This window comes from Solanum tuberosum, unplaced genomic scaffold (assembly GCF_000226075.1).
Source record: "Solanum tuberosum cultivar DM 1-3 516 R44 unplaced genomic scaffold, SolTub_3.0 scf00240, whole genome shotgun sequence".
NCBI lineage: Eukaryota > Viridiplantae > Streptophyta > Magnoliopsida > Solanales > Solanaceae > Solanum > Solanum tuberosum.
Window position 1 is genome coordinate 921923 of NW_006239164.1, and position 27295 is coordinate 949217.

The following is a 27295-nucleotide window of genomic DNA, read 5'->3' on the forward strand; positions in this document are numbered from 1 at the left end:
CGTCAACAGCAGGGTTCGAACCTGCGCGGGCGAAGCCCAACAGATTTCAAGTCTGTCTCCTTAACCACTCGGACATATTGACATTGTTGTTTATAGCAATAGCAAAAATGTCTATCTAAATGAATGTATAACACTCCTTCCGTTCACTTTCACTTGTTCACTTAAGATGTTACACGTCGGATAAATATATTGATGATTTGATATATTGTCTTTGGATCTTGAAAAATGATTTAGAAAATAAATTATTAATGTTGAGGATAAAATAAGAAATCAAGACTCGATAAAAAAATAAAATACTTTTATGACATAATGAGGAAACTACATACTTTCAAGGTGTGTTTGGTACAAAGAAAGATATTTGTATATAATCTAGATAAATAGCAGAAGAGTTGGGAGTGAGGGTGGGAAATTGGAATGAGGCTAAAAGGATGAAGGTGAAAATGACGCGTGTTGAATGGATACAATAAATATGGAATGTCACTCGTAGAACTTGAAGTCATTTTCCTCATTTTAAAGAAAATTGTTCCACATGAATTTTATGGTAAGAATTATTTATTGAAGTGAAGAAATAATATTTCCTCTGATTCAATTTATGTGATCGTAATTTTTTGGAAAACAATAATATATTTTTAAGCTTTCGATTTTACCCTAACAAATTTTCATAGAACAAAAAATATTATGATCTAAACCTTTATGTACGAGTTTCTGAGAATCTAATAGCTATTCCATATAAATATTTGACTGAACCCAATTTTCATTGCGATAAGAATTCATAAGCTTTAAATCATGAATTCGCCTCTGAGTCTAAAATACCCTCTTTCCACTCAACATTGAGAACCATATTCCCTTCTATAAGTATCCTTATGCTGCATATGGAGAAGTATATACACTACAATGGTGTGTACAACAACTACAAGCATGATATGCTTAAGCATGAAGGGCGGTGAAGCGTATTAGTAACTAAATGTACAATCCAATGCAGCCATTCCTGAATCGATAACCCTATACGATAAGTCACAGAAATTTAGACAATCAACTTCCAAGTATGAGCTTGCTTACATTGTCAGTCCTGAGGGAGGAGAAAGGTTGTGGTAACTTGAGATTCAGAGTAAATCTAGTCAAAGTTATGTTGAATCTTCAAAATAGATGGATAAGCTTTAAATGGAGCAATATGGACATTGAAGATTCATATAGCTACTTATTCCATAGCATCGCAAAATAGTGCTCATTTTTTCTTATACAAGGTGGTGCTCGAGCTTGCTTGGCCACATCTTGATTGTTCCATTGTGTAGCTTCTAGCAACCATCAACACAAGTACTAGATAACTCTGTCCTCCAAGTTTTTGGCAGATAAGAAGAAATCACCTAATTTATCTTCATCTCTTTTGGATTTGAATCATGATCTCCGAGGGTTGCACCTACTTCATTGACCAATAAACTACACCCTCAGATGCACGTATATCGCGCTTAAAACTCCATGTCAATCAAACTAGTGCATTTAAAAGTGGGGAAAATGAGTAAATGTGGGAGCTAAAAAGCCATTTTCCATGTGTAACTTCCCAAAACTCTCACACAATGGGAAGATTCTTTCTGTCAAAGTATAGTTAAAAAAGACACAAACAACACATCGAAGGCTAATCCGCGACCTGTAATCTGGAAATATAAACACAATTACGCTCCCAAAATCAACTTGAAATACTGAGTTCAAGATTACTAATGGTTGAATTCCATTAGTAACATTTTGTGGTCTAATCCCATTACCACCACTTTAGTATGACTTCTTTTGAATTCCATTATTAGGAATCTTAAGTCCGCCTCTGCATATAAAGCAAAGGTACCACGCCACATCGTAGACACTTGAAAACACAAACCACTATTATCAAACTACAGAACTGCAAATTATAAGCACATGGCTAATAAATTATGCCCAGAAAAAGATTAGACAACCTCAGATATTGCATACTCCAAGTTAATGTGTTTCACCGAGGCAACAAAGGAGGAAAGCGAAAAGGGAATCAAGAATAAGATATCGATAAGTTATGGAGATCACTCTCCTAAAAGAAAGATATATCAGAATTTTAGACCTTCAATGTGACTTGACCATGCCAGGAGAGTTTCTTCTTTGTAATTCTTTGGCACACACTCCATTCTCAACACGTCCCCGCCTGCTAACAGTTCTTCGTATCCTACTTCATGATGTTCCTGTAACATGAATAATTAATTAAACTTAGATAACTCTTAAAGCATTGAATATTCTAATCTTTGACATATCTTAACTGTAGTATGTTACCGAGTTGAACTTTGAGGTGAAGGCAGGATGAGCTGACTCTACTACTGCATCATAGCCACTGTTGGATCTTTCTACTTTAGGGACTTCACTCTCAGCATCGAAGTGTTCTTTTAAATGTGAAATGTTCTTTTCATTATCGTCATCGGAAGATTGGCTTTTCAATAAGTATTTACGCCTTTGCTTTAAGAATCTGAAATTAAAAAAGTATGATATTAGGAGTTAGGACATTACTCTTCTTCTGTATGTGTTGTGTGCTACTCTCAATTTTGCATTATTTCGTTGTTGTTACTACTTTCATTTTTGTATTCCCTTTTTCAAACGGCTTTGAAATGCTTTATTTTAGCTGAGGGTCTATCAGAAACAACCTCTTTATCTCTACGAGGTAAGGGTTAGGTCTGTGTACACTCTATCCTCCCAAGACCCCACTTATGGACTATATTGCTTAGACTCTTCAAAAATAACGATTGATGGGCGTTGGATACTCCAAAAATAGTGTACTTTTGGAGAATTCGATATGGATGGGGCAGCCTTTTTTGAGAGTCCAAGCAACATAGCTTGTGCAATAACACTAGTTATGTTGTTGTTGTACTCTTCTTCTATTCTTTTTTTTTCCCTTAACATCATTTAAGAGAAGAGAAAAGTATCCATAATAGGCGATACCAATTAGTTGAGATTAATGTTTGGTCATTGTATATATGCATATAGTGTGAGATACAGAGAATCTCCGATTCTTGAAAACCCCTTACGTGTCTGAAAGAAGAAATATCGAGTATTGGAATGGAACGGGCTAAAACAGAACGAAATGGCTATAGAGGATTCATATAGTAGAATCTAACTAGTTTAGGATTCAGAAAATTATGATCATACAGGATTTCACCCAAAATGTTTTCTTTCTTCAGCTTTGCAGCCTGCAACTTCCTCTTCTTGGAGACAAAATCCTATACACAATTGCCACACCATCATCATACAACTAACATCCAGAATTATCAAGTTGAATACACAATTTCATCTACAGAACAGTCAATAATCACAGGGGAAAAAAGCAATTCAGAATCCTAATCTAATACATGTATTAGTCATGATATTATTTAATTGTTTGCTTGGGAGGATTTTTAGCTTATATATAACTAATACATGCCTATTCAATATTAAACTATGTATAACTAATGCATAGCCAAACCATAGTATTAGCAATCCAAGGGCTACTAATACACATGGATAAGCAAAAGACAAAACTACCCTTAATACACCAAACCAAACAGTGGATAGACATAATCAGTGGCGGAGCTAGCTTATAGTCAACGGGTTTGTATACTATTTATATGTGGTTAAAATTATTTTTTATGTATATATAGCAAATGTCGAACCCCCTTTGGCTAGTTAATGTGTTCACTTCTTCAGATTTTGATCCCTTAGTAAAAGTCTTGGCTCCGCCACTAGACATAATCCCAACATAACTGATCACAACATTACTAATCCTAGCATTACTACTACATATAGGCGGAGCTACCTTAGGCGAAGGGTGGTCTGGTGCACAATCTTAAATGTTAGCTATTATGAGTACATTTAATTTTGCACACCCTTAACACAATTGCGAGGAAAATTGCACACCCTTCGTCAAATCCCTAGCTCCACCACAGCTAATACACCCTATTGAGTACTATTCTTATACACTCTACCGAACAACCCCTTAAAAGTAACAAATAAAAACAGCACAAAAGTTCACAATGGGGATTACTGAAAAAGGTATAACAAGATAATCTAAAATCAAACTAATTAGGATTCACAAAAACATAAAAATCAAGAAAAGTTCAAACCTTTTGCAGTTCTAATAACTCATTTAACAGCTTTTTCTGGTTTAGTTTCTCCACCTTGGATTCTTCTTCATCAACAAAACTAATTCCATTGAAACCCTCAACAGACCTTTTCATCTCAATTCACTAGCACATACCCACCAAGGAAAAAAAGCCCCAAAATTTCAAGAAAACTCAAACCCACATCAAAAAAATCAAATCTTTGAAGAATAGTTGGTCCATTTTATCAAGAGGGATAGTGTGGATGGGGTACTTAGATAAAACCCCATATATGGAAGGGAAAAAAAGAGGGGTTAATTGTGGAAAGAGGTTGAATTGTGTGTGTGGGTGTGGTTGGAGGACATTAGAGGAAATCTTTGTTTCCTCCATCTCCATATATCTTTCCATTTGTCTTTCTCTCCTTTTATCTTTTTTTCCTTTTTCTTGTCCAACTCTTGTATTGTTTTTCTCCTTGTAAGCACAAATTTTAGATTAGGTATAAAATATATAGGAATCAACGTGGGTTGTGGTGCATTGGTGAGAGTATTTCATCCTTAATCAGAGGTTTCGAGTTTGAGCCCCGAATATGGAGAAAATCATGTTGGGAGTGCCACCCCCGAGACCTCGGGTTCGAGCCCTGGCCTGGGTTGGAGAAAATTCTATTGGGAGCGTCACCCCCGAATGGGCTGTGCAGTGCGCGATCCTGATTTAGTCGGGGCTCCAATGTGAGCTCCGGACACCGGGTATATATATATAGAGAGAGAAGATAATTAAAGTTACACCAGCTAGGAATGGGGCTGGGCGTTTGGTTTTTTGGTTCAGTTCTTTAGTGTTTAGTTTTTAAGAAGCGTGCACTGAATTCTTGACCAAACTAGATCAGTTTGGTTTGATTCAGTGTTTATAAAACGGTTTCTCGATGCAAATGAGGACAAAATCAAAGTGTAAGACACTTTAAAATTTAAAATAATGTTTAGTATCGGTGTCTCAGTCTCACCATGGAAAACTTATTGTGCTTAAAAAAACATATTTGTCTTTATCAAGAACATATTGTGCCTCCAAATACTACACGAGAAAAACAAGGACGAAGACGATTTCTTTTACATGATAAAAATACATTTGGGTTCTTCTTAGGATTTACTATTTGAATTTTTCTTTTATTCTTGAATTTCGTGTTCAGTCAAATGTAGTGTTAAAATATTTTTGATCTTCGAGGGAAATTAACAACCTGGCTAGGCCAAAATCTCCAATTCTTGGTTGAAATTTATCATCCAGCAGAATTTTGGATAAGGAACCTGGTTCCTTAAATCGATTATAGAGTTGTAATCTGAAACTGTTCTTTGAGATAGTAAGTTGGTTGGAAATCCTACACATCGTAGTTCTTATCTTATCAAAGTATATGTTAATTATATGATACTTGGTTGTGTTTTGGTACACCGAAAAATATTTTCTTTAGGAAAAGAAAGTTACTTAGAAATAAGGAAAATGACTTGATTAATCAAAGTAGGGAAAAATAAGTTACAAAGTGACATTGTCCAATACCCCACATCCCTCCACTTAATCATCCCAACCCTTGAATCCGCAGCCCACTCCACACCATATTTCACCCCATAGTATTTCGCTAGATAACATATAAATACTCTTAAAATAATGTTCTTGTTCTTTATCAAACAATAAAAATATGTAGGTTACTCTTGAGATAATATTATTTTACTTATCAAACAAAAAAAATTGTGTAAGCTAACCTACTTATTTTTTAAGTCTCTACCAAACACACCATATGTGTAAAGGTATATTACATATTATCACCTTAGAATATGCCAATGGATTATCATCTTATAGTAGAAGATCATTGTCAAGCTGAAATAGGAAAAATATTCGTAATACTAATACTAATAATAAATTGATAATAACAAAAAAATTATACTGAGTCTAAAACATATCCTCCTAGTAGCCTATCTTTAGTGAAGTCTATGATTTTAGGTCTACTTCGTCCCTTTTTAACTCCTTCACTTACCACATTGGGGTAATAGAAGATTAAGTAAAGCATAAGCTTTATGTTGTAATTGATTGTATCTTGTAAAGTTTTTAATACTTCTACTAAGTTGGGAAAAACATGTAAAACACTTTTTTTATTTGATTTGGAGATATTAACCCGACATTATTTAATTTGATAAATGAAAAATTCGAACCAATCCACTTAGAAAGCAGGCATGCACACCTTATTTGAGACTACTAAGGCAGGCGGTGGACTCTTTCATACCCATCCCCAACTGAGACCACTCGACCTATTTCATCCACTTGAAAATTCATGTAAAAATGGCTAATTAATTAGACTTTCTAATAGACTTGTTAGTGCCGCAGCTCGGGGAGAAAGTTTTATAATGAAATAGTTGATGGATAGAAGGGAGAATTCCGCTGACAAAGATTTTTTTATGTACTTATAATTGTTCTCTCTAAACTTGTCATCATCTCCATTAACAATAACATATCTCGTGTGATTTCATAATTAGAGCATAGAGAAAATGAATGTGCGCAAATTTTTTCTCTATGAGGTAGAGACTGTTTCGATAGACCCCCTACTCAAACCTTGTCACCACCATCTTGATCATTTGTATCAAATGCATCAAGTCCTTCACCAGAAAGCCTAAAGAGTTTGACATCTTGCATAATATAAGCCCCCATTCCAAGATAAAAATCAATTGCATTTTCATTCCATCCAACAGTAAGCCAATCAACTTTAGTAAACCCCATTTTATTTGCCTGAGATGCCACAGCAGAAAACAACATTTTCCCAAATCCACACTTTCTATAACACTCCCTAACAAACATGTTCTCAATAAAAAAACCAGGCTTTTCAAAGTAACCCGAATAGCAAGGGTAAAAAAGAACATAGCCAGCTATGAAGACGTTATTATCTTCATTACTAGTACTTCTGAACAGTTCTTGAGTCGAGAGTCTATCAGAAGCAACTTCTCTACCTTCACAAGATAAGGGTTTATCCACTTGTGAGACTGTATTGGATATGTTGTTGTTTGTTCTGAACAGTTCTTGAGTCGAGGGTCTATTAGAAGCAACTTCTCTACCTTCACAAGATAAGGGTTTATCCACTTGTGAGACTGTATTGAATATGTTGTTGTTTATTCTAAACAGTTTTAGTTCTGAGTCTAATATAGGTGAATCAAGATCAACAGTTTTCAAAATCGGGTCGAAAATGGAATTTTTAGGGGTATTTTGAGGAAAAGAGTCAGGTGAGACTTCAAGAATGAACGTGGTAACGGAGTAGAAAGGAGGGCATGGATTATCGGATTTGAAAAGATTGGTAGTAACGGAAGCTTCCGTGGCATTAAAAACTTTAGTGTAATTGTGATAATTTGCCATTTGATACATGAGTTTGTGGAGATGTGGCACGTCCGATTTCGTAGCGAGGCGGACTCTACCAAAGATTTGAGTGTTGAAACTGAATTTTTCAGCCATATTTAGAAGTATCGTAAGCTATGATAATAGTTGCGACTATAAAAGAAAATGGTAAGACAATAATATGTTACTTTTTTTTAGGGACCCTTTATTCTAATTAGGAAACTAAAGTTCTTTATAAGATATTTGTCTAGAGAGGGGTCACTTTTTTAATTATTAAAATATATATTTATCTTTAACACATCACATCAAGAATAACTTTTCGTTGAATATTGACTCGTCTTTAGCTGTTATGGGATACTAAATGGATAATGAAGAGACTTGGACATATTTGTGACATATATGGCTGATATTTGATTTTCAATAAATAGTTCTTATATATTTAATAATATTTTCAATATAAATACAATATCTATGTAAAAATTATTGCAACATTGTATGGACAATGAAGCTCCAACCATGCTAGATCTACCTTATTGAATCCATGACTTTTTGGTTGAATAAAACGATAGCATTTTACAGTTGCTAGTACATTTTATTTAGACACTCGAATTATGAATTATTTTGATTGAGCACTTTAATACTAGATAAATGTTCCTATACATTAGACACTTTCGACTCAAATTTCGAAACTTTTTCAACCCCTTAATCACTACACTAAACTTTTTTCACTTGTTTAATAGATTTATATATATTTATTAAACCAAAATTTGACCTAATGTAATTTTCCGGCGAAGGAGTGTCACTTGACACCTCTTGGCCAAGGGTGGATCCGCCCCTGATTGAATATTGACTCGTCTATAGCTTTAGCCACTTTTCATTTAACTCGTTACTTCGTCAACTTTATAATACGTACATCGCGATCTAATGAAATTCTCTATCTAGTACATTGGACAGGTGCATCTTCTCTAGTGCAAAAAAACAAACATATAGCCAAGGTAGAGTTACTTTTATTCAAATTTGTGGCAAAAATTAACGTCTGAATTTTAAATACATGTAACTTCAAATACCACATAAGATGCAACATAGCTAGAGTAATTTTGAAATTAATAAACGTACCAAAAGAATTTTAAAAAATAAATACAGATTAAATATCGATATCTAAATAAAATACCCGTGAAACTTTTACCGTCAAAGATAATATTGTTAAGTAAACTACTTCACTCTTCCTTCAATTTCTCAACAACTATTATTACTAGTAGGGTGTACAAAATCGAATCGAAAATCGAACCAAATCGCAAATCAAGTCAAATCGGAAAAAAATCCCGACTAGTAGTTTGGTTAGACTTGGTTTGGTATTGAAAAAAAAATGACTACATTTGGGTTGGTTTGGTTTTAACTAAAAAAAAAACAATCCGAGACCAAATCAACCGGCATTATATAGATAATTTTAAATTTTTATTTTATACATAAAAATATTTACTTTGATATAATTTTTAAATATTTCTTATATTTTTTCATAGCTTTTATCTTTTAATATATTATTTCAAGTTTGAAACTTAGAATAATGAAATGGTCCAATAAAGATTATAGTCCATAGATGTTGGTAATTATAATAAAGCTTAAAATCAAAATCAAATTAATACTAATGCAAAAAAGAAAATCAAGTCAACACTAAGAATGACAATAATATTGAATATTTGTTCTTTAGTTTTACATTGGTTTTAGACACTAAAATACATAATCTAATTTTAATTTCCTTTAATATTTAGTCATGTAACTAATTACTTATTAACTTATTTTAGCATTATTTAGTACTTTTTAAATTATGATCATTTTTCTATTATGACTTATTAATTTGCAATATTTGTTTTACGTGATTTCATTATTATTTTTTTTGTTGGATATTTTAGTGTCATTAATCATATCATATTTTGTGTTATTTTCTTAAGAAACACCTTAGATAGTTGTATTTTGATAGGACTAAAGAAATATTTGAAGTACAAGTAAATTATATGTTTGTATAATACTTTAACAGAAAAACCCGAAAAACCCCGAGGTTGAAAAACCCGAGTTTTATTGGTTTGGTTTGGTTTATAAATTTAAAAATCCAACACAAATAGTTTGGTTTGATATTTGAAAAACCCAAACCAACCCGGCCATATACACCCTGAATTACTACTTTATAATTGCAACTGGACAAGTATATATATATATATATATATATATAGCTGTTATGGAGTACAAAATGGACAATGAAGAGACTTGGACATATTTGAGACACACATCCCACATTTTTTTAATTTATTTTTACTATATAGAAGCATCAAGTATATAATTCAAATTCAAATTCAAAGGAAGTCAGCTAGAAGATTGAATAGCTAACCATGAAAGTGATGTTACACTGCTTTTTTTTTTTTTTAGACAAATGCATGTGTTAAGAAAGAAACTTTATTTAAGTTTCATTTCTACCTTGCATTTTCAATAAATATTTCTCATATATTTAATAATTTAAATATATGAGCTATAATTCAAGTGTATATATATATTGATAAATTTAAGGGGTACTAGGGGTTATCTATTTATTATATTCAATTTTATTTTTAATCGGACAACATATATACCTAAAATAATCTAAAATATATACATACTTATTTTCTAGAAAGTATTCAGTTAGTATACAAAACAAGCTAAGGGTTGATCCTTAGTGCAACTCCATCAAAACTGGAAAGTTTCGATATAAATCTGAACTGGTTCACGAAAATATATAGTCACACCCCTCCTCATCATATTACCTTCATCTCCACCACCCTGTCACAAACTTTTATTGTATGACTTAGCAACTTGATACTCTTATAATTGTTGCAATTTTGAATGTCACCCTTGTTTTTATATAATGAAATCATATAACACACAAATGTAATGGATTCAATAATAAGCATCAGTACATTAAGATTCTAACATTATTACATAAATATTTCCCAATTTATATTAGGGAAAAAATAATCAGTTCCTTTGAGTTTTGACTTGTTCCAAAATGGATTTTTGGTGAAGTTGATTACTTTGTTGCATCTCCATGTAATCCTTGTACTTCATTGGTATATAATTGGTTTCACTTTGTACCAATGGGGAAGCAGGACTTACAATTGCTTCTAGTGATGGTCCATGAGCAACAGCTACTGATATTCTTGGACTTGTGTTGTTCACCACTACTTTGTGTACATTGCTCTTGTACTTCCCATTACTAAAAATCTACCAAGCAATAGAAACACACATATAATTAGGTGACAATTCAGAAAGTCAACCAATTGATTTACTGAAATTCTCCATTAATGAATCAAATGTGGAATTTAAAATCTTGAAAATAAAAAATGTTACATGTTACATCCTACAATAGGTGAACATCATGACTTGATAGTGTAAAAATTAGGGAAAAAGGTTCAAAATATATCCGAACTTTGATTGAAATTGTTGTAACAATCTCAAACTTTGGGCAGAATCTATTACCCCTGCACTATTTAATAGTGTATTTTAAAGATATATAGGTGCCCACGTGGATATCATAAATATTGCATCATTATAAATAGTAACTTGTCCAGTTGGACATTTACATATCTTTAAAATACACTATTAAATAGTGCATGGGATAATAGGTCTTGCCCAAAGTTTGGGATTGTTACAACAATTTTGGTCAATGTTCGAATATATTTCAGACTTCTTTCCCTAAAATTACTTAGACTGATAGCGTACAATTTTATTTTTTATGATCAATCTAGTTTAACCTATGACAATTGTAAGAATACTAATCAATACATATTTTTAAATTTTTATCTATTATCAATTTAAGGGGAATACAAGGTGGAGAATCGAACCCTTTCCAACGAGGTAATTACAATTCAGATAGTCAATCAATTGAATTACCTCGAGATGGTCGCCGGTATTGACCAAGAGAGAGTTAGGTAGTGCATTGACATGAATCCATTTGCCTTGATGTTGAACTTGTAATCCTCCAACTTGGTTTTGAATAATTAGAGTTAAAAGGCCATGATCTGAATGAGGTGGCATACCAAGTGCAAGTTCTGGCTGAGGACAACATGGGTAATAATTTGCAATAAAAATTTGAAATCCTGACTTCATCTCTAGAGTTTTTTCCAAATAACATTCTTCAAGTCCTAAACCTTGTGATATTCCTCCAAGTAATACTTTTGTTACTTGTCTAACTTTCTGACAATACTCCCACATAATATCACTATTAAAAAAAAAAGAGAAATAAAATAATAATAATATATAATGGTTATACGTAAGTACAATCAACAAACTGAGCTATTAAGATTCCTGGTATACCTGTATTGATCGGGTTTGCTAGGAGAGTGGAACTTTGGATGCACAAACACCTTAAGATAATCCCTCCAAAAGAAAGCTTTCTCCTTAGAGGTATTGAAGCTTGTCCCATACCTTATAGGATCCAAAACATGTTTCCCTTCAAATTCTTTCTTCTCTTCCTCTCTTAAATTGAAAAATTCTTGAGTACCATCAATCACTTTCTTCATCAAACTTTCTTGTATCCCATGGTTAACCACCTTCACCATGAAACATATTTAGGTATACGATATTTTTCTTTTTTCTTTTTAGTCTGTTTAGAAAAAAAATGACACTTTTTTATATTTAGCATATTGTAACAATTTAATTCAATTTCACTTTTACTGAAATGAGTCATAGCTACATAAATATGTATGACTTGTTTTAGAGCCATAAGTATCATCCTCAAATTATCCCCTTGCCCAATCAATCAACTAACAATTATTATATCAGAAAATCAAATTTTTTTTTTGAAGAAAATGATTATAAAAAAGAAGCATGATTTTTTGACATAATAATTAACCATTATGAAATCAACTCAACGTCTTTACATAAATTAGGACAAAAGAAGTACTAACAACTATGTGCAATATTCTTAGTTTCATAGTTTCTCACCAAAAAATAATAATAATATAAAAACATATTATAGTGTACCGTGAAAAATCCCCAATCTTGGCAAGCTTTATTAAGATTGTTGATAGCTTGAGACCGTTGATGAGGATCAGTGGATGTGAGTAGCGAAAAATCAACGGTGGGGATGGAGTTTGAATAATCATGTGGCTCAGATGCAATGAAATCAAAGGGATAGATATCAGAGTTAACATAATTAGAAGGAATAGATTTGAGATTTGGCGATTCAGAAAGTGTTTTAACACTAATAGATGGTTGAATTATTGGAGTTGTCATAATATAAGAACTTTAATTTTAGCTAAAAATGGTGGTATATTGTGTATGCAATATGGAGATGATTTATAAGAGAACAACAACTTTAGTTGCCAATGGAGATATTTGATTTACAATTTTAACTTTTTTTTTGAATGACTTGTTATTTTGTTTGATAGTAAACTTGTCCATATTTATTATATGAAAGAAAGTATTGAAAACAGGACGCAAATTATTAGTTTCGTCTCTAAATTATTATTGGACATAGAGCAAAGAAAAGTCCAGAAAAAATAACGAGAAGAAAAGTTGCGTCTGAATTTTTTAAATTTTAGACAAACTAGAAAATATAACAATAACAAAATATGTCCAAATGATATATGGGCTAAGAATAAATAACTAATCCTAAAATATCAATATTGTAATACATCACACACTCATTGTTATGGAGATAGTTGCTTTATTATTGCGAAATATCTATGTTGCTCCCTTCTGATGCTCCTGTTGAAGATCTGATAACACTCTCCTTAGCCAGATAGCTTGACAAGCTGTTATAACATGCATGACATATTTTTAAAACAAAATACTTATTTGTTCATAAAAATACCTTCCACAAATATAACAAAAAGGATGTGTCTGGAAAAGGTTATGAGGGCAATTGTATTCATGCTAATGCATACATTTAAATCCCTTGTATTGCTAATATCATGACTTTTCATGTATTACATAAATTGAAAAAGTATATTGAACAATATATCAGTGTAAAACATCTATTATTTTTTTCAAATACACCCTAACAAACTACCCCTTAAATATGAAACACTTGTATTGAATCTTTTGATGACTTTAGATTTCGACATACAACTTAGAATTAATATTTAATAGTTCTATCTAAACTAATTATTAGCATCCTCACTTGTAGCAAATGCATCAAGTCCTTCACTAGAAAGCCTAAAACGTTTGACAACATTTTCCCAAATCCACACTTTCTATAACACTCCCTAACATACATGTTCTCAATAAGAAAAAAAACAGGTTTGTCAAAGTACCCCGAATAGCAAGGGTAAAAAAGAACATAGCCAACTACGAAGACGTTATTATCTTCATTGGCTCTGACCAATTCTTGAGTCGAGGATTTATCGAGAAAACAACTTATGTACCTTCACAAGATAAGGATTTATCCACTTGTGAGACTATATTGGATATGTTGTTGTTTGTTTTGAACAGTTCTAGTTCTAAGTCTAATATAGGTGAATCAAGATTAGTGATTTTCAAAATCGGGTTGAAAATGGGATTGTCTAGGGGTATTTTGAGGAAAAGAGTCAGGTGAGACTTCAAGAATGAATGTGGTAACCGAGTAGAAAGGAGGGCATGGATTATCTGATTTGAAAAGGTTGGTAGTAACGAAAGCTTTCGTGGCATTAAAAACTTTAGTATAATTGTGATATTTTGCCATTTGATACATGAGTTTGTGGAGGTGTGGTACGTCCGATAATGTGGCGAGCAGGGGCGGAGCTACCCTTGCCCGAGGGGTGTCAAGCGACACCCCTTCATCGGAAAATTACGTTGTATAGGTAAGTCAAATTCTGATTTTATACCTATATATATTAGAATTGACACTCCTGAACCAAGTTGAAGTGTTGGTTCAGCGGTTCAGGGGCTACAAAGTTTCCCCTTGTCATTGACCTAGGCGTTGGGAGTTCGAACCTTGCTGAAGCCTATTTTTTTTAAAGGCTTTCAGCTTTTTTTTTTAACTTTTTAGACAACTTGTGTGCATACTACTTTATATTTTGACACCCCTCAATTTAAATCCTGGCTCCGCCACTGGTGGCGAGGCGGCCTCTACCAAAGATTTTAATGTTGAAACATGATTTTTTCGATTACTGAAAAATATTGTAAGCGCATATAATAATAATTGCGACTATAAGAGAAGTTATTGAATATAGTAAAATGAGATGTTCTTTTTTTCCAGTGACCATTTATTTAACTAATTGGAGAGATGGGGTGAGGAACCTAATTATACAGAAAAAGTTTAAAAAGTATCTTTTGAACTATGTGAGATTGAACAAAAATGTCATTTATTTTAAAAATATCACTTTCGCTAATAATTTGATTAAAATAATTATTTTTTTAATTATTTAATGAGTCAAATATACCCTTTTCTCAAATAATTCAATATATTATTTCATTTCGTTTTAGACACATTCTTTTTCTAATAATAATTTCTAGTTAATTATTTATTTATTAGTTCAGATGATTTTAAAAGAAAAATATTCTTTGAAAGTAGTATTTTGTTCAGGAATAAAATGTGTTTGAAAAATTTATATATATATATATATATTAGGAAAAATACATTTTTACGCATTATATAATAATAGGGATATTTCTGAATTAAATTATTGATAATAAACATATTTTAAAATTAAACTATTAATTATATACCTATTCAATTTGTATAATTCAAAAGATATTTTTGACGATTTTTCAGTTTTATAACATATATCACATCAAGAGTATCTTTTTGATGACTGAAAATTTTAGTGACCCATGTTTGGATTTAATTATTATCGTGATTATTTAATTAATAGTTATTTTTACTATTTAAATATATGTAACATATTTTTATTTTTAGTATAACTTTTCTGTAATTAAAAATAATTTATTTTTAAAATTTTCTCTGTTCATCTGATGAAAATTCTTTTAGTTACATAAATATTTAATAATAATTTTAAATCACAATTTTCTTTTTAAAAAAATCTTAAATATCATACCAAGTATAAAATAATATCGTATAAATTTTTAAAATATATTATCACTAAGAACCATTTTTTAATTAAAAAAAAAAAAAATTTAAAAAAATAATAATTATTAATTGAGTCGAACTTGCGTATTTGACTCTATCTATAGCTTTGTGGATTGTTTTAATTGAGTCAAAGGTACATTGAACACATGCCTCTTTCTTTGTTGCAAAAAAACAAATCTAGCCAACTTTTAGCATACCAAGTATTAATAATTATACTATTCAACTTATAAATCTCACACGCATAGAAAACGAAAGTTTAGATAGTCAGTCAACTGAATTACCTCGAGATGATCGTCGATATTGACCAAGAGTGAGTTGGGAAGGGCATTGACATGAATCCACTTGCCTTGATGTTGAACTTGTAATCCTCCAACTTGGTTTTGAATAATTAGAGTTAAAAGGCCATGATCTGAATGAGGTGGCATACCAAGTGCAAGTTCTGGCTGAGGACAACATGGGTAATAATTTGCAAAAAAAAATTGAAATCCTGGCTTCATCTCTAGAGTTTTTTCCAAATAACATTCTTCAAGTCCTAAACCTTGTGATATTCCTCCAAGTAATACTTTTGTTACTTCTCTAACTTTCTCACAATACTCCCACATAATGTCACTGTTTAAAAAAAAAGAGAAATAAAATAATAATAATAATAATAATAATAGTGGTTATACGTAAGTACAATCAACAAATTGAGCTACTAAAATTCCTGGTATACCGATATCCGTCAGGTTTGCTAGGAGAGTGGAAGTTTGGATGCACAAAGACCTTAAGATAGTCCCTCCAAAAGAAAGCTTTCTCCTAAGAGGTATTGAAGCATGTCCCATACCTTATAGGGTCCAAAACATGTTTCCCTTCAAATTCTTTCTTCTCTTCCTCTCTTATATTGAAAAATCCTTGAGTACCATCAATCACTTTCTTCATCAAACTTTCTTGTATCCCATGGTTTACCACCTTCATCATGAAACATATTTAGGTATACAATATTTTTTTTCCTTTTTAGTCCGTTTAAAAAGTCTGTCTAGAAAAAAATGACACTTTTTTTTATATTTAGCATGTAACAATTTAATTTTATTTTACTTTTACTGAAATGAGTCATAGCTACATAAATATGTATGACTCGTTTTAGAGCCATAAGTTTCATCCTCAAATTAACCCCTTGCCCAATCAATCAACTAACAATTATTACATCAGAAAATAAAAAATAAAAATTTGAAGAAAATGATTATAAAAAAGAACACATGATTTTCTGTTCTGAAATCAATGCAACGTCTTTACATAAATTAGGACAAAAGAAGTACTAACAATTATGTGTAATATATTGTTAGTTTCATAGTTTCTCACCAAAATTAATGTTACTTCTAAAATCTTGCTCTATAATATGGTTAATAAAATGAAAATCATTGTAATACTTTGAACTTTTCATAATAATATAGTGTACCATGAAAAATCCCCATTCTTGGCAAGCTTTGTTGAGATTGTTGATAGCTTGAGGCCGTTGATGAGGATCAATGGATGTGAGTAGCGAAAAATCAACGGTGGGGATGGAGTTTGAATAATCATGTGGCTCAGATGCAATGAAATCAAAGGGATAGATATCAGAGTTAACATAATTAGAAGACCAAATAGATTTGAGATTTGGTGAATCAGAAAGTGTTTTAACACGAATGGATGGTTGAGATTTTGGAGTTGTCATAATATAAGAACTTTAATTTTAGCTAAAAATGGTGGCATATTGTGTATGCAATATGGAGATGATTTATAAGAGAACAACAACTTTAGTTGCCAATGGAGATATTTGATTTACAATTTTAACTTTTTTTTTTAGTGGCTTGTTATTTTGTTTGCTAGTAAACTTGTCCATATTTATTATATGAGAGAAGGTATTGGAAATAGGACGCAAATATTAAATTCGTCCCTAAATTATTATTGGACATAGAGTAAAGAGAAGTCCAGAAAAAATAACGAGAAGGAAAGTTGTGTCTGAATTTTTTTAATTTTAGACAAATTAGAAAATATAACAATAACAAAATATGTCCAAATGATATATGGGCTAAGAATAAATAGCTAATTCTAAAATATCGATATTGTAATACATCACACACTCTTTGTTATGGAGATAGTTGCTTTATTATTGCGAAATATCTATGTTGCTCCCTTCTGATGCTCCTATTGGAGATCTGATAACACTCTCCTTAGCCAGATAGCTTGACAAGCTGTTAAAACATGCATGACATATTTTTAAAACAAAATATTTATTTGTTCATAAAAATACCCTCCACAAATATAACAAAAAGGATGTGTGAAAAAGGTTATGAGAGCAATTGTATTCATGCTAATGCATACATATAAACCCCTTGTATTGCTAATATCATGATTTTTCATGTATTACATAAATTGAAAAAGTATATTGAACAATATATCAGTGTAAAACATGTATTATTTTTTTCTAAGTCATCCTAACAAACGATCCCTTAAATATGAAACACTTGTATTGAATCTTTTGATGACTTTAGATTTTGACATACAACTTAGAATTAATATTTAATAGTTCTATCTAAACTAATTATTAGCATCCTCACTTGTAGCAAATGCATCAAGTCCTTCACTAGAAAAGCCTAAAAACGTTTTGACAACATTTTCCCAAATCCACACTTTCTATAACACTCCCTAACATACATGTTCTTAATAAAACAAAAAAACCAGTTTGTCAAAGTACCCCGAATAGCAAGGGTAAAAAAGAACATAGCCAACTATGAAGACGTTATTATCTTCATTGGCTCTGACCAATTCTTGAGTCGAGAATTTATCGGGAAAACAACTTATGTACCTTCACAAGATAAGGGTTTATCCACTTGAGACTATACTGGATATGTTGTTGTTTGTTTTGAACAGTTCTAGTTCTAAGTCTAATAAAGGTGAATCAAGATTAATTGTTTTCAAAATTGGGTTGAAAATGGGATTTTCTAGGGGTATTTTGAGGAAAAGAGTCAGGTGTGGTAACCGAGTAGAAAGGAGGGCATGGATTATCGGATTTGAAAAGGTTGGTAGTAACGAAAGCTTCCGTGGCATTAAAAACTTTAGTATAATTGTGATATTTTGCCATTTGATACATGAGTTTGTAGAGGTTTGGTACGTCGGATATTGTGGCGAGGCGGCCTCTACCAAAGATTTTAATGTTCAAACATGATTTTTTCGGCCATTGAAAAGTATCGTAAGCCCATATAATAATTGTTGTGACTATAAGAGAAGTTATTGAATATAGTAAAATGAGATGTTCTATTTTTTCAGTGACCATTTATTTAACCAATTGGAGAGATGGGGTGAGGAGCCTAATTATACAGAAAAAGTTTAAAAAGTATCTTTTGAGCTAAGTGAAATTGAACAAAAATGTCATTTGTTCTAAAAAATCACTTTCGTTAATAATTTAATTAAAAAATTATTCTTTTTATTATTTAATAAGTCAAATATACCTTTTTTTCAAATAATTCGATATATTATTTCATTCTGTTTTACACACATTCGTTTCCTAATAATAATTTTTAATTATTTATTTACTAGTTAAGATGATATCAGAAGAAAAATATTCTTTGAAAGTAATATTTTGTTCAGGAATAAAATGTGTTTGGATTTATATATATATATATATATTAGGAAAAAGACTTTATTTACACGTTATATAATAATAGGGATATTTCTGAATTAAATTATTGATAATAAACATATTTTTAAATTAAACTTTTAATTATATATTTATTCAATTTGTATAATTCAAAAAGATATTTTTGACGATTTTTTCAGTTTTATAACATATATCAAATCAAGATTATCTTTTTGATGACTGAAAATTTTAGTGACTCATGTTTGGATTTGATTATTGTCGTGATTATTTAATTAATAGTTATTTTTTCTATTTAAATATATGTAACATATTTTTATTTTTAGTATAACTTTTCTGTAATTAAAAATAATTTATTTTTTAAATTTTCTCTTTTCATCTAATGAAAATTCTTTTAGTTACATAAATATTTAATAATAATTTTAAATCACAATTTTTTTTAAAAAAAAAATCTTAAATATCATACCAAGTATAAAATAATATCGTATAAATTTTTAAAATATATTATCTCTAAGAACCATTTTTTAATTAAATAAAATAAAAAAATTATTTTAAAAAAAAAAATAATTATTAATTGAGTCGAACTTGCTTATTTGACTCTATCTATAGCTTTGTCGATTGTTTTAATTGAGTTAAAGGTACATTGAACACATGCCTCTTTGTTTGTTGCAAAAAAACAAATCTAGCCAACTTTTAGCATACCAAGTATTAATAATTATACTATTCAAACTATCAAGTTCATAGAACATGGCCTTTTGATACTTCTCATGGTTTAGCCAAAAGAGGAAATTAAATAAAACAATAATGGAGTATGTGACAATATGTGTATATGTGTGATAAATAAATAAAATAAAAAGATATTATTTTTAAAATATTCATATATGATTAATTAAATAAATATCATGGAGATAAGAGCGAGAGTTGTGTGTGTGTGTGGGGGGGTTCATAATTTTACTACCTATAATAGATATCTTGGGAATTATGAAAGATGTGAGTAAAAACTATGTGTGTTTCAAAAAACAATTAATATATAATATTCACTTGTAAGATTTTATTTTAAAAATTTAATCACTAAAAAATAAAAATAAAAATAGATGGGGCAAAATAGGAACATGTCATGTGATCACTAGAAAATAAAAATGATAATTAAGACGGGGAAAAATAGAAAAAATCTTAATAAGGCGGACAAAAAATATTTAAATAAGATGGATCATAGTAGAGTAGAGCAAAACTTAATTCTTATAAAAAAATAAATAATAGAATAACATGTCATATGCCTTTACATGTGTTAGTATTGTTATGATTATTAGCATGATTTAATAAAATTGTCCAAAAAATAAAATAAAATTGGAACATGTCCATTAACGTTGAATAATCATGTTATAATATTGTAATTATTTCAAATTATATTAGCTAATTTATTCTTTATCTTAAAAAGATGAATTTCATAGTAACAAAATCTCCATTAATTCAGTAATAGCATTCTTGATTTGTCTTTGATATTTTCATATGATTTAAACAATTCTGAATTAGTTTTTGTCGCTTCTCATCTCTATTTGTCACAGATCTCCACTTGCAAACTCTTACTTAGACAAGTGACACATGTTACTATTAAAATATAGTGATTGAGATTTAATTAATCAAACAAAATCCTAATAATGAACAGAATAATAGATATTTTATGGAATGGGATGTTTTTCCAAGTAGTATTGTTTAATGATGCACTTCAATCGTGCCATGTGTCCGTTTAGTTTTAATGGTTGGGAATTGGATGATGTCATTATCTATGGCTCTTAAAGTAATTAAAAGTCTTACATAATTTAAATAAATAAAAAACAAAGTTCAAAAACTATGTGACTCGATAACTTACATAATTTAGAGTTAACATCTCTCTTTTTTTTTAATGATTTATTGTATTTGATAAAAAGTATTAATTGGTGTAAACCTCCCTGTATTATTTTCTCTTGATCGTTATAGAGTTGTGTTACTCTTTATAATAAGATTTTTGTGTCTGAATATAGGAGAAAAGGATATGAGCTAGATTTCTTGAACTCTAAATTTTTTTAAAAATTTAATCGTCGATGTGTTTGAGGTTATGTAGTCCCACTTATTTCTACTTCCAAATAACCAAAATTTCATTTTCCAAATTTAGGGATCAAACCCCCAATTTTTCAATCAAATCTATTAGTAGAAACGTATAATAATCATGAAAATACCATTACAAAGGTTTCCTTTATTAAAAAATAAAATAAAATAAAAAAAATAAAATAATATATATATTGATTTAGTGTCAATTAAGCGAAATTAGCAGTCTTAGTGATACCAATACAATATATGATACTGATTTAGTATTAATTAAGCGAAATTAGTTGAGGAGTATATTGTGTAATTATTTAGTGGGGTATGAATGTAAAGGGGTATATGTTTGTAATTATTTTATTTTATGTGGTATTTGCTTAGTTTCCCCTAGTTTAAATGGTTGTCATATGCGATTTTGGAGGATTATGTAATTCGTGAAGAAACCGTCTGTTCATATCATCTTCTTTCTAGGAATCTAAACTTCTCATCCCATTCTTATTTCTATCCTTTAGCTACTTGTAATTTCAATATTTCCATTGTAATCCAGTAATTTGAGAGTTGTAAGTACTATTCTAAAGTTGTAATCATGTTTCATTCTTATTATTATAATGATCTATTCAGGTTTGTTTTAGTATAGGTGTCTTTATATCAAAGAAAATAGTAGCATATGCTTATTTTAAGGATGTTCTTAATACTTTTTTCCCCCGAAATACTATATATATATTATATTATATTATATAATAAATGACCACAATAATTAGATATCGTTGAGATCTTGATGTAGATATGAAATTATTACAAGCCATAAAATTCAAAAATTTCTGATAGAAAGCAAGAAACAAACACCTCAAGGTTTGCATGTGATAGTACTGTACATTAATTTTAATAGACAATGACATGTTTTATACAATATATGTCACTTAGGTTTCCGGCCTTATTTCTAAATATTTTTTTTTAATACAACATACTTGGTGAAATTTATAGTCACCACAATTTAGGTTATGTAGGTAAACTTTACCTTTTGAATGATGGGTCGACAATACATAGGATATATATATACATAGGTATCATTAAGGTTTCTTGTTCGGAAATTACTCATTAGTTAATGATATTATCAGAGTATATTATACATAAAATCAAAAAATTAAACAAAATAATTAAAATGAGTTGAGGGATATTTTTGTTTTTACATACATTTATCCCATGATATTATATCCTATGTATTATTAATACCTTCCAAAAGAGAAGATATTAGTAATACATTCTATAATACCATGTAGGATGTAATTCCTAACAAACATAGTACTAAATAATCTTATACATAATACATAGACTATTTCTTATAATGCAGCCTACCAAACGAGATAATATCAACATATCCAATAATAAGTGATCAATTGTTGTACATAATTGCATCATCAACATGAATGAAAATATAAAGTTGTTCACACGTACATACTCAAACCCAATGCAAAATACGAAGACACATATGATTAAGTTCGAACCCAAGTCAAATAGCACAAGCATCATCGATCATGGCGAAACAACACTTGTTCAAGGATATACTTCAATCAGAGATCTTGAACCCGGAATGGATGTTATTTTGCATTCATTGAAACCAGCTTCATTGAAGAGTTTTTCCCATTCCTTCTTAGTTCTCTCTTTAGCAGCAAAACAAACCATCATCATCATATCCATATTATGTTGTGCTCGAACATAGTCACTCATGTTCTTTGGATCTTCCAACACAATGTCAATAATGATCAATTTCCCCCCTTCATCCCTACTCGGAATTGACTCTTTGCATTTTTTCAGTATCTTCACACAATCTTCGTCATTCCAGTTATGTAAAATCCACTGTTTAATATGATAGAAAAATTCAAACATATATTCTGAATGGAATTTTATTTTCACTAATGGACAACAAACTTTAAACGGGTCAAAAATATATTTGGAAAAATACACGTCTTATGTTTCCCTTATTTCCAATATCCCCTTCTATTTCTAAAAACCTCTAAAATCTCTTATTTCTTTAATGTATTCGAGCTACATATTGTTGTATCCGAGTTACATATTATGTATCCGATTTATGTTATAATGTATCCGAGATACTCTTTAATGTATCCAAGCTACACATTATGTATCCGGTTTGTGTTACTTTTTAAGGGATTAATGTAATTACAAACTAAAGAGGGATAGATTGTAATTTCATATTAAAACTATGTGATTCCTAAAATTTACCCATATTTGCCATATTAAAAAAAAAAAGGTGAATAATATGAATACCAATAGTCAAGTGAAAAAAACAAGTTAAAAATAAAAATAAGTTTATATTCTCAAAAAGCAAGAATTAATGAAAAATATTAAATAGTTATGTGCACAAATAGAGCACACCTCATGTTTATAACAAATCATGGTAGTTGATTATGAAATCATATATTCTTAATAAGGTCATAAAACTATACATTAGTTAATCATGATTAAGTAAACAAATTGACAAGACGAAATTGCTCAAGAGAGATTAAAAAAGAAGTGATAACAATATATATATTTTTTGAAAAATAATTTCTAAAGAACTATACTTGTACCTTGAGTAAGATTGCATTAGCATTAGGAATCTTTTGAAACATGTCACCTCCAACAAACTCCATGTTTCCATTGCTCTTGAGGTCCTCTATAACATGTGGAAGATCAAATACAATGCAATTTATGGAAGGAAAAGCTTTGGCTATGGCGATCGCCATCGTGCCAGTGCCACCTCCAACGTCTACCAATGATGTCAACCCCTCAAAAACGTGCCTACACTCCGTGATAAGCATATTGACAATCAATCCCGACTCACTAGCCATTACATCATTGAAAATATCACCTAATTTTGGTTCTTTCGAAAAGTAATCCCAGAAATATTTTCCATTAGCAGTATGAAATGAGGTGGGAATATCATTTTTGTACCAATTACCTAACTCAAACCATGCTTTTTGAACGGATGGATCATGGGTGAGAAGCACGAGTGATCTCAAATTAAAGGGCTCATCTTTCACAAGAAAACGACTAGAAGGGGTAAGAGAATAGTAATCATGATCATGTTGTTCTATTATACCAGAATGAACTAAAAATCGCATTAAATTTGGCAAGAAGGAGATCTTAGAAGGGTCTATTATGAGGGAAAGTTCAGTAGAGAGATCAGAAAGATGCATAGGCTTACCATGTTTGTAAAGAATATCAGGAATGTCTAATTGAACTGCACATCTTAACGCTGAAGAACTCATAAAGGAGAAAATATGGTTCCAAATTTGAGTTTGAGCTTGGAGAAGCTCGGAGTTACTCTCACTCGTTGACATTTATTTTGCTTAGAGTTGTAATCTAAAGTTACAAATAAGATGTAAATATATACAAGAGTAAGGAGTACTAGACTCAATAATTGGAGTATTTCTTTTTCTTGAGATTTACGTATATACGTACAAGCAGTTTATGTAAACTATAGAAGGTTAGCATTGCCACCTAATTCATTTTGTGTTGACAGATTTGATTGGAGTATTTTTTTTTCTTGAGATTTATGTATATAAAAAATATATGATGAGAGGGAGTTGCTCGGATGGTAAGCACCCCTCATTTCCAACTCGAAGGTTGCGAGTTCGAATCACCAACGGAGGAAAAGGGGTGGGAGCTCCTAGGGAGGGTAAAAAAAAAAAAGTATATAAAAAAATAATATTTACGAATTTAATTTAGTAAACTATAGAAGGTTAGCATCCCTAAAATGTAAAAGTTACCAAGATTAATTATTATTTTTATTATGCTTTTTTTTCTCCTAAAATGAAAATTCAACATCCACATATTTCCTATCCATAACTTGGTGTTCCTAAAATAGTAGCACGTGCTTATTATAAGGATGTTCCTAATACCTTAAAAAATAAATGACCACAATAATTAGATTTCGTTGAAATCTTGATGTAGATATGAAGTCATTACGGTCCATTAAATTCAAAATTCTCGTAGAAAGCAAGAAATCAGGGTCGTCTCGATCACAAGATCACTAAAGCAATCGCTTGGGGCCTCAATATTTTTGAGGCTCCTACTTTCTTCCAAGAATCAAGAAGGTATACATATATATATTGTTAAAAAATTTCATATATTGATAAATTTGGAAAAAAAATTGGATAGAAAATATAATAATTTTTTACCTCATTTAATATAGAGATCGTTGTAATAATTGAGAAATAGAATACTAATATTTAGTTAATTGTAGAAACCTTTCTTATGTGACTATCTATTTTGTTGCCTCATTTATATTCAGACGATTATCATGAACCAACATTATTATTCTTATATTTACTTTTTTTTAGTCCACTTTCATATTTTTTTTCTCCTCATTATCGAATATTCTAAAGTCTCTCAAACGTCAAACCCTCTGCATTAGGCAAAATCTATTGTTCTGTGTTCATAAAAAAAAATCAAATTCGTTGGTGTCCTCTTCAAATTTCAAAATACTACAACACTATTTTTATATCATTATATTAACTTATCAAATTCAGCACAACACTATTTCGATATCAATCTATAAAGTTTTCAATTTTTTGAGTCAGGTTTTATAATTATTTTAACTTTATATTATATATTTTTCATTGAAAATTTACATTCTTATTTCATAATGTCTGCATATATCCTACCTCGTATGTTATAATTATTCAATTTATATATGTCAATAAAAAAAATAAGATCCCTTTATAAAGTTTGGCTTTAGACCCCAAACTTATTAGGACGGTATGCTAGAAACAAACACCTAGAATCATTTGACTTTTCATATGTACTATATATTGTCCGTGCAGGCTTGCATGTGATGGTGTACATTTTATTTTTTTTGACATGTTATACAATATATAATGTCCCTTAGCTTTCAGGCCTTATTGCTATTTTTTTTTTTTAATAGAACATACTTGGTGAAATTAATTGTCACCACAATTTAGGTTATGTAGATAAGCTTACATAAAGTTTCGGTTATATTATTTTATGAAATTATTTTTAATTACAATAAATATACCTTTTTAACCTATGTCTATAACATTTATAATCTAACAATAAAAAAATAGTCTTAAACCAATGTGATAATGTCTCATGGTATTGCCATTTGAATTCTCTTGTTCACTGAAACGAAATTTTAAAATAGAATTATGCTTCTTGCTAGGTCCAGATGGTGAAACTGACATTACTCTATCATCGAGTTCTAGCTAGCAACCCATCTGGGGCCCCTTTATTAAAAAAGTCTACTTATAATAACATAATACTTAACCAATATAACAGATACATTTATCTACCATCAAAGAAATTTGAACCTTCCATTAATATAGTGTCCCAAGATCGAAAAAGTAAAAAATCAACTCGTACAAATTCAAAAAAATGTGAAATTTACTTATAAAACTTAAAGCTGGTCTCAACTTCAAAATAATCACAACATAAAAGGGATTAAATAATTGTCACGACCCGATTTCTCGAGTCATGATGGCACCTACTATACCCTACCAGTAGGTAAGCCAACCCGTAACCCAGAACATCAAGCAATGAGCGAAAGGGCAGAAACTAGCCTAACACAATAATCTAAACAAGAATAACAAGGCGGAAGCAACCCAAAATAAATATATACAGAAATCCCTCCCAGAACCTGGAAGTCACTAGTACAGAGCTATCTAATAAAGAGTACAAGTCCCAAAAGTGGACCACAACAGAGCGTGTCTCAAAGGCAACAAGACTAGCTAAAACAAAAGAAGGAGACAGAACAAACCCAAAATGCCAAGTGCTCGCCCTCGTCTCCGAAACACAGCTGCAAAAGAAGGCTGGAACTAATCACCGCTGATAACTGGTACTGGGACCTGCATCACGAAATAAATGCAGAGCGTAGCATGAGTACCAACACAACAGGTACTCAGCATGCATCATAGGCCGACTGAGCAAAAAGGGTAAAAACAATAAGAAATGATAGAATCTAAACACAGAGAGGTCAAAGCGGATAAGAAAAGAAGGCACACGAGCATACCAGAAACAAACTAAGTACAACTAAACTAAACCTAACTGGACCCCCATATGCCCAGAAGATACACTCGTGCACAAGCTCAAATAAAACCAGAACGGACC

At 30.6% G+C, this 27295-nt stretch overlaps 4 protein-coding genes, 1 non-coding gene and 1 pseudogene across 6 annotated transcripts; all 6 read right to left on the reverse strand.

The window, feature by feature from the left end:
• TRNAS-UGA (transfer RNA serine (anticodon UGA)) lies at positions 1-82 on the reverse strand. Its single transcript has one exon. It is a non-coding gene; the product is annotated as a tRNA-Ser (tRNA).
• A 705-nt stretch (positions 83-787) lies between these two features.
• On the reverse strand, positions 788-4575 carry LOC102592373 (uncharacterized). Of its 2 annotated transcripts, none has more exons than XM_015313274.1 (5): positions 4107-4575; positions 3157-3227; positions 2290-2479; positions 2084-2201; positions 788-1417 (listed from the first exon to the last, which is right to left on the reverse strand). In XM_015313274.1, exons 1-5 carry the CDS (start codon positions 4218-4220, stop codon positions 1365-1367), a joined length of 546 nt encoding a protein of 181 aa, XP_015168760.1. In that variant the 5' UTR covers positions 4221-4575; the 3' UTR covers positions 788-1364. The 2 variants fall into 2 exon arrangements, with proteins under 2 accessions (XP_015168760.1, XP_015168759.1); XM_015313273.1 differs by having other exon boundaries at positions 788-1420.
• A 1676-nt stretch (positions 4576-6251) lies between these two features.
• Positions 6252-7629, reverse strand: LOC107062536 (probable acetyltransferase NATA1-like). Its single transcript, XM_015313257.1, has one exon. The coding sequence runs from the start codon at positions 7554-7556 to the stop codon at positions 6663-6665; it is 894 nt and encodes a 297-aa protein (XP_015168743.1). The 5' UTR covers positions 7557-7629; the 3' UTR covers positions 6252-6662.
• A 2584-nt stretch (positions 7630-10213) lies between these two features.
• Positions 10214-12819, reverse strand: LOC102601416 (probable 2-oxoglutarate/Fe(II)-dependent dioxygenase). Its single transcript, XM_006357045.2, has 4 exons — positions 12450-12819; positions 11781-12016; positions 11358-11685; positions 10214-10688 (listed from the first exon to the last, which is right to left on the reverse strand). The coding sequence occupies exons 1-4, from the start codon at positions 12699-12701 to the stop codon at positions 10443-10445; spliced, it is 1062 nt and encodes a 353-aa protein (XP_006357107.1). The 5' UTR covers positions 12702-12819; the 3' UTR covers positions 10214-10442.
• Positions 12820-12990: 171 nt separating this feature from the next.
• On the reverse strand, positions 12991-17286 carry LOC102592831 (probable 2-oxoglutarate/Fe(II)-dependent dioxygenase; annotated as a pseudogene).
• A 5164-nt stretch (positions 17287-22450) lies between these two features.
• Positions 22451-24600, reverse strand: LOC102593171 (myricetin O-methyltransferase-like). Its single transcript, XM_006357024.2, has 2 exons — positions 23758-24600; positions 22451-23026 (listed from the first exon to the last, which is right to left on the reverse strand). The coding sequence occupies exons 1-2, from the start codon at positions 24508-24510 to the stop codon at positions 22724-22726; spliced, it is 1056 nt and encodes a 351-aa protein (XP_006357086.1). The 5' UTR covers positions 24511-24600; the 3' UTR covers positions 22451-22723.
• Positions 24601-27295: the final 2695 nt, after the last annotated feature.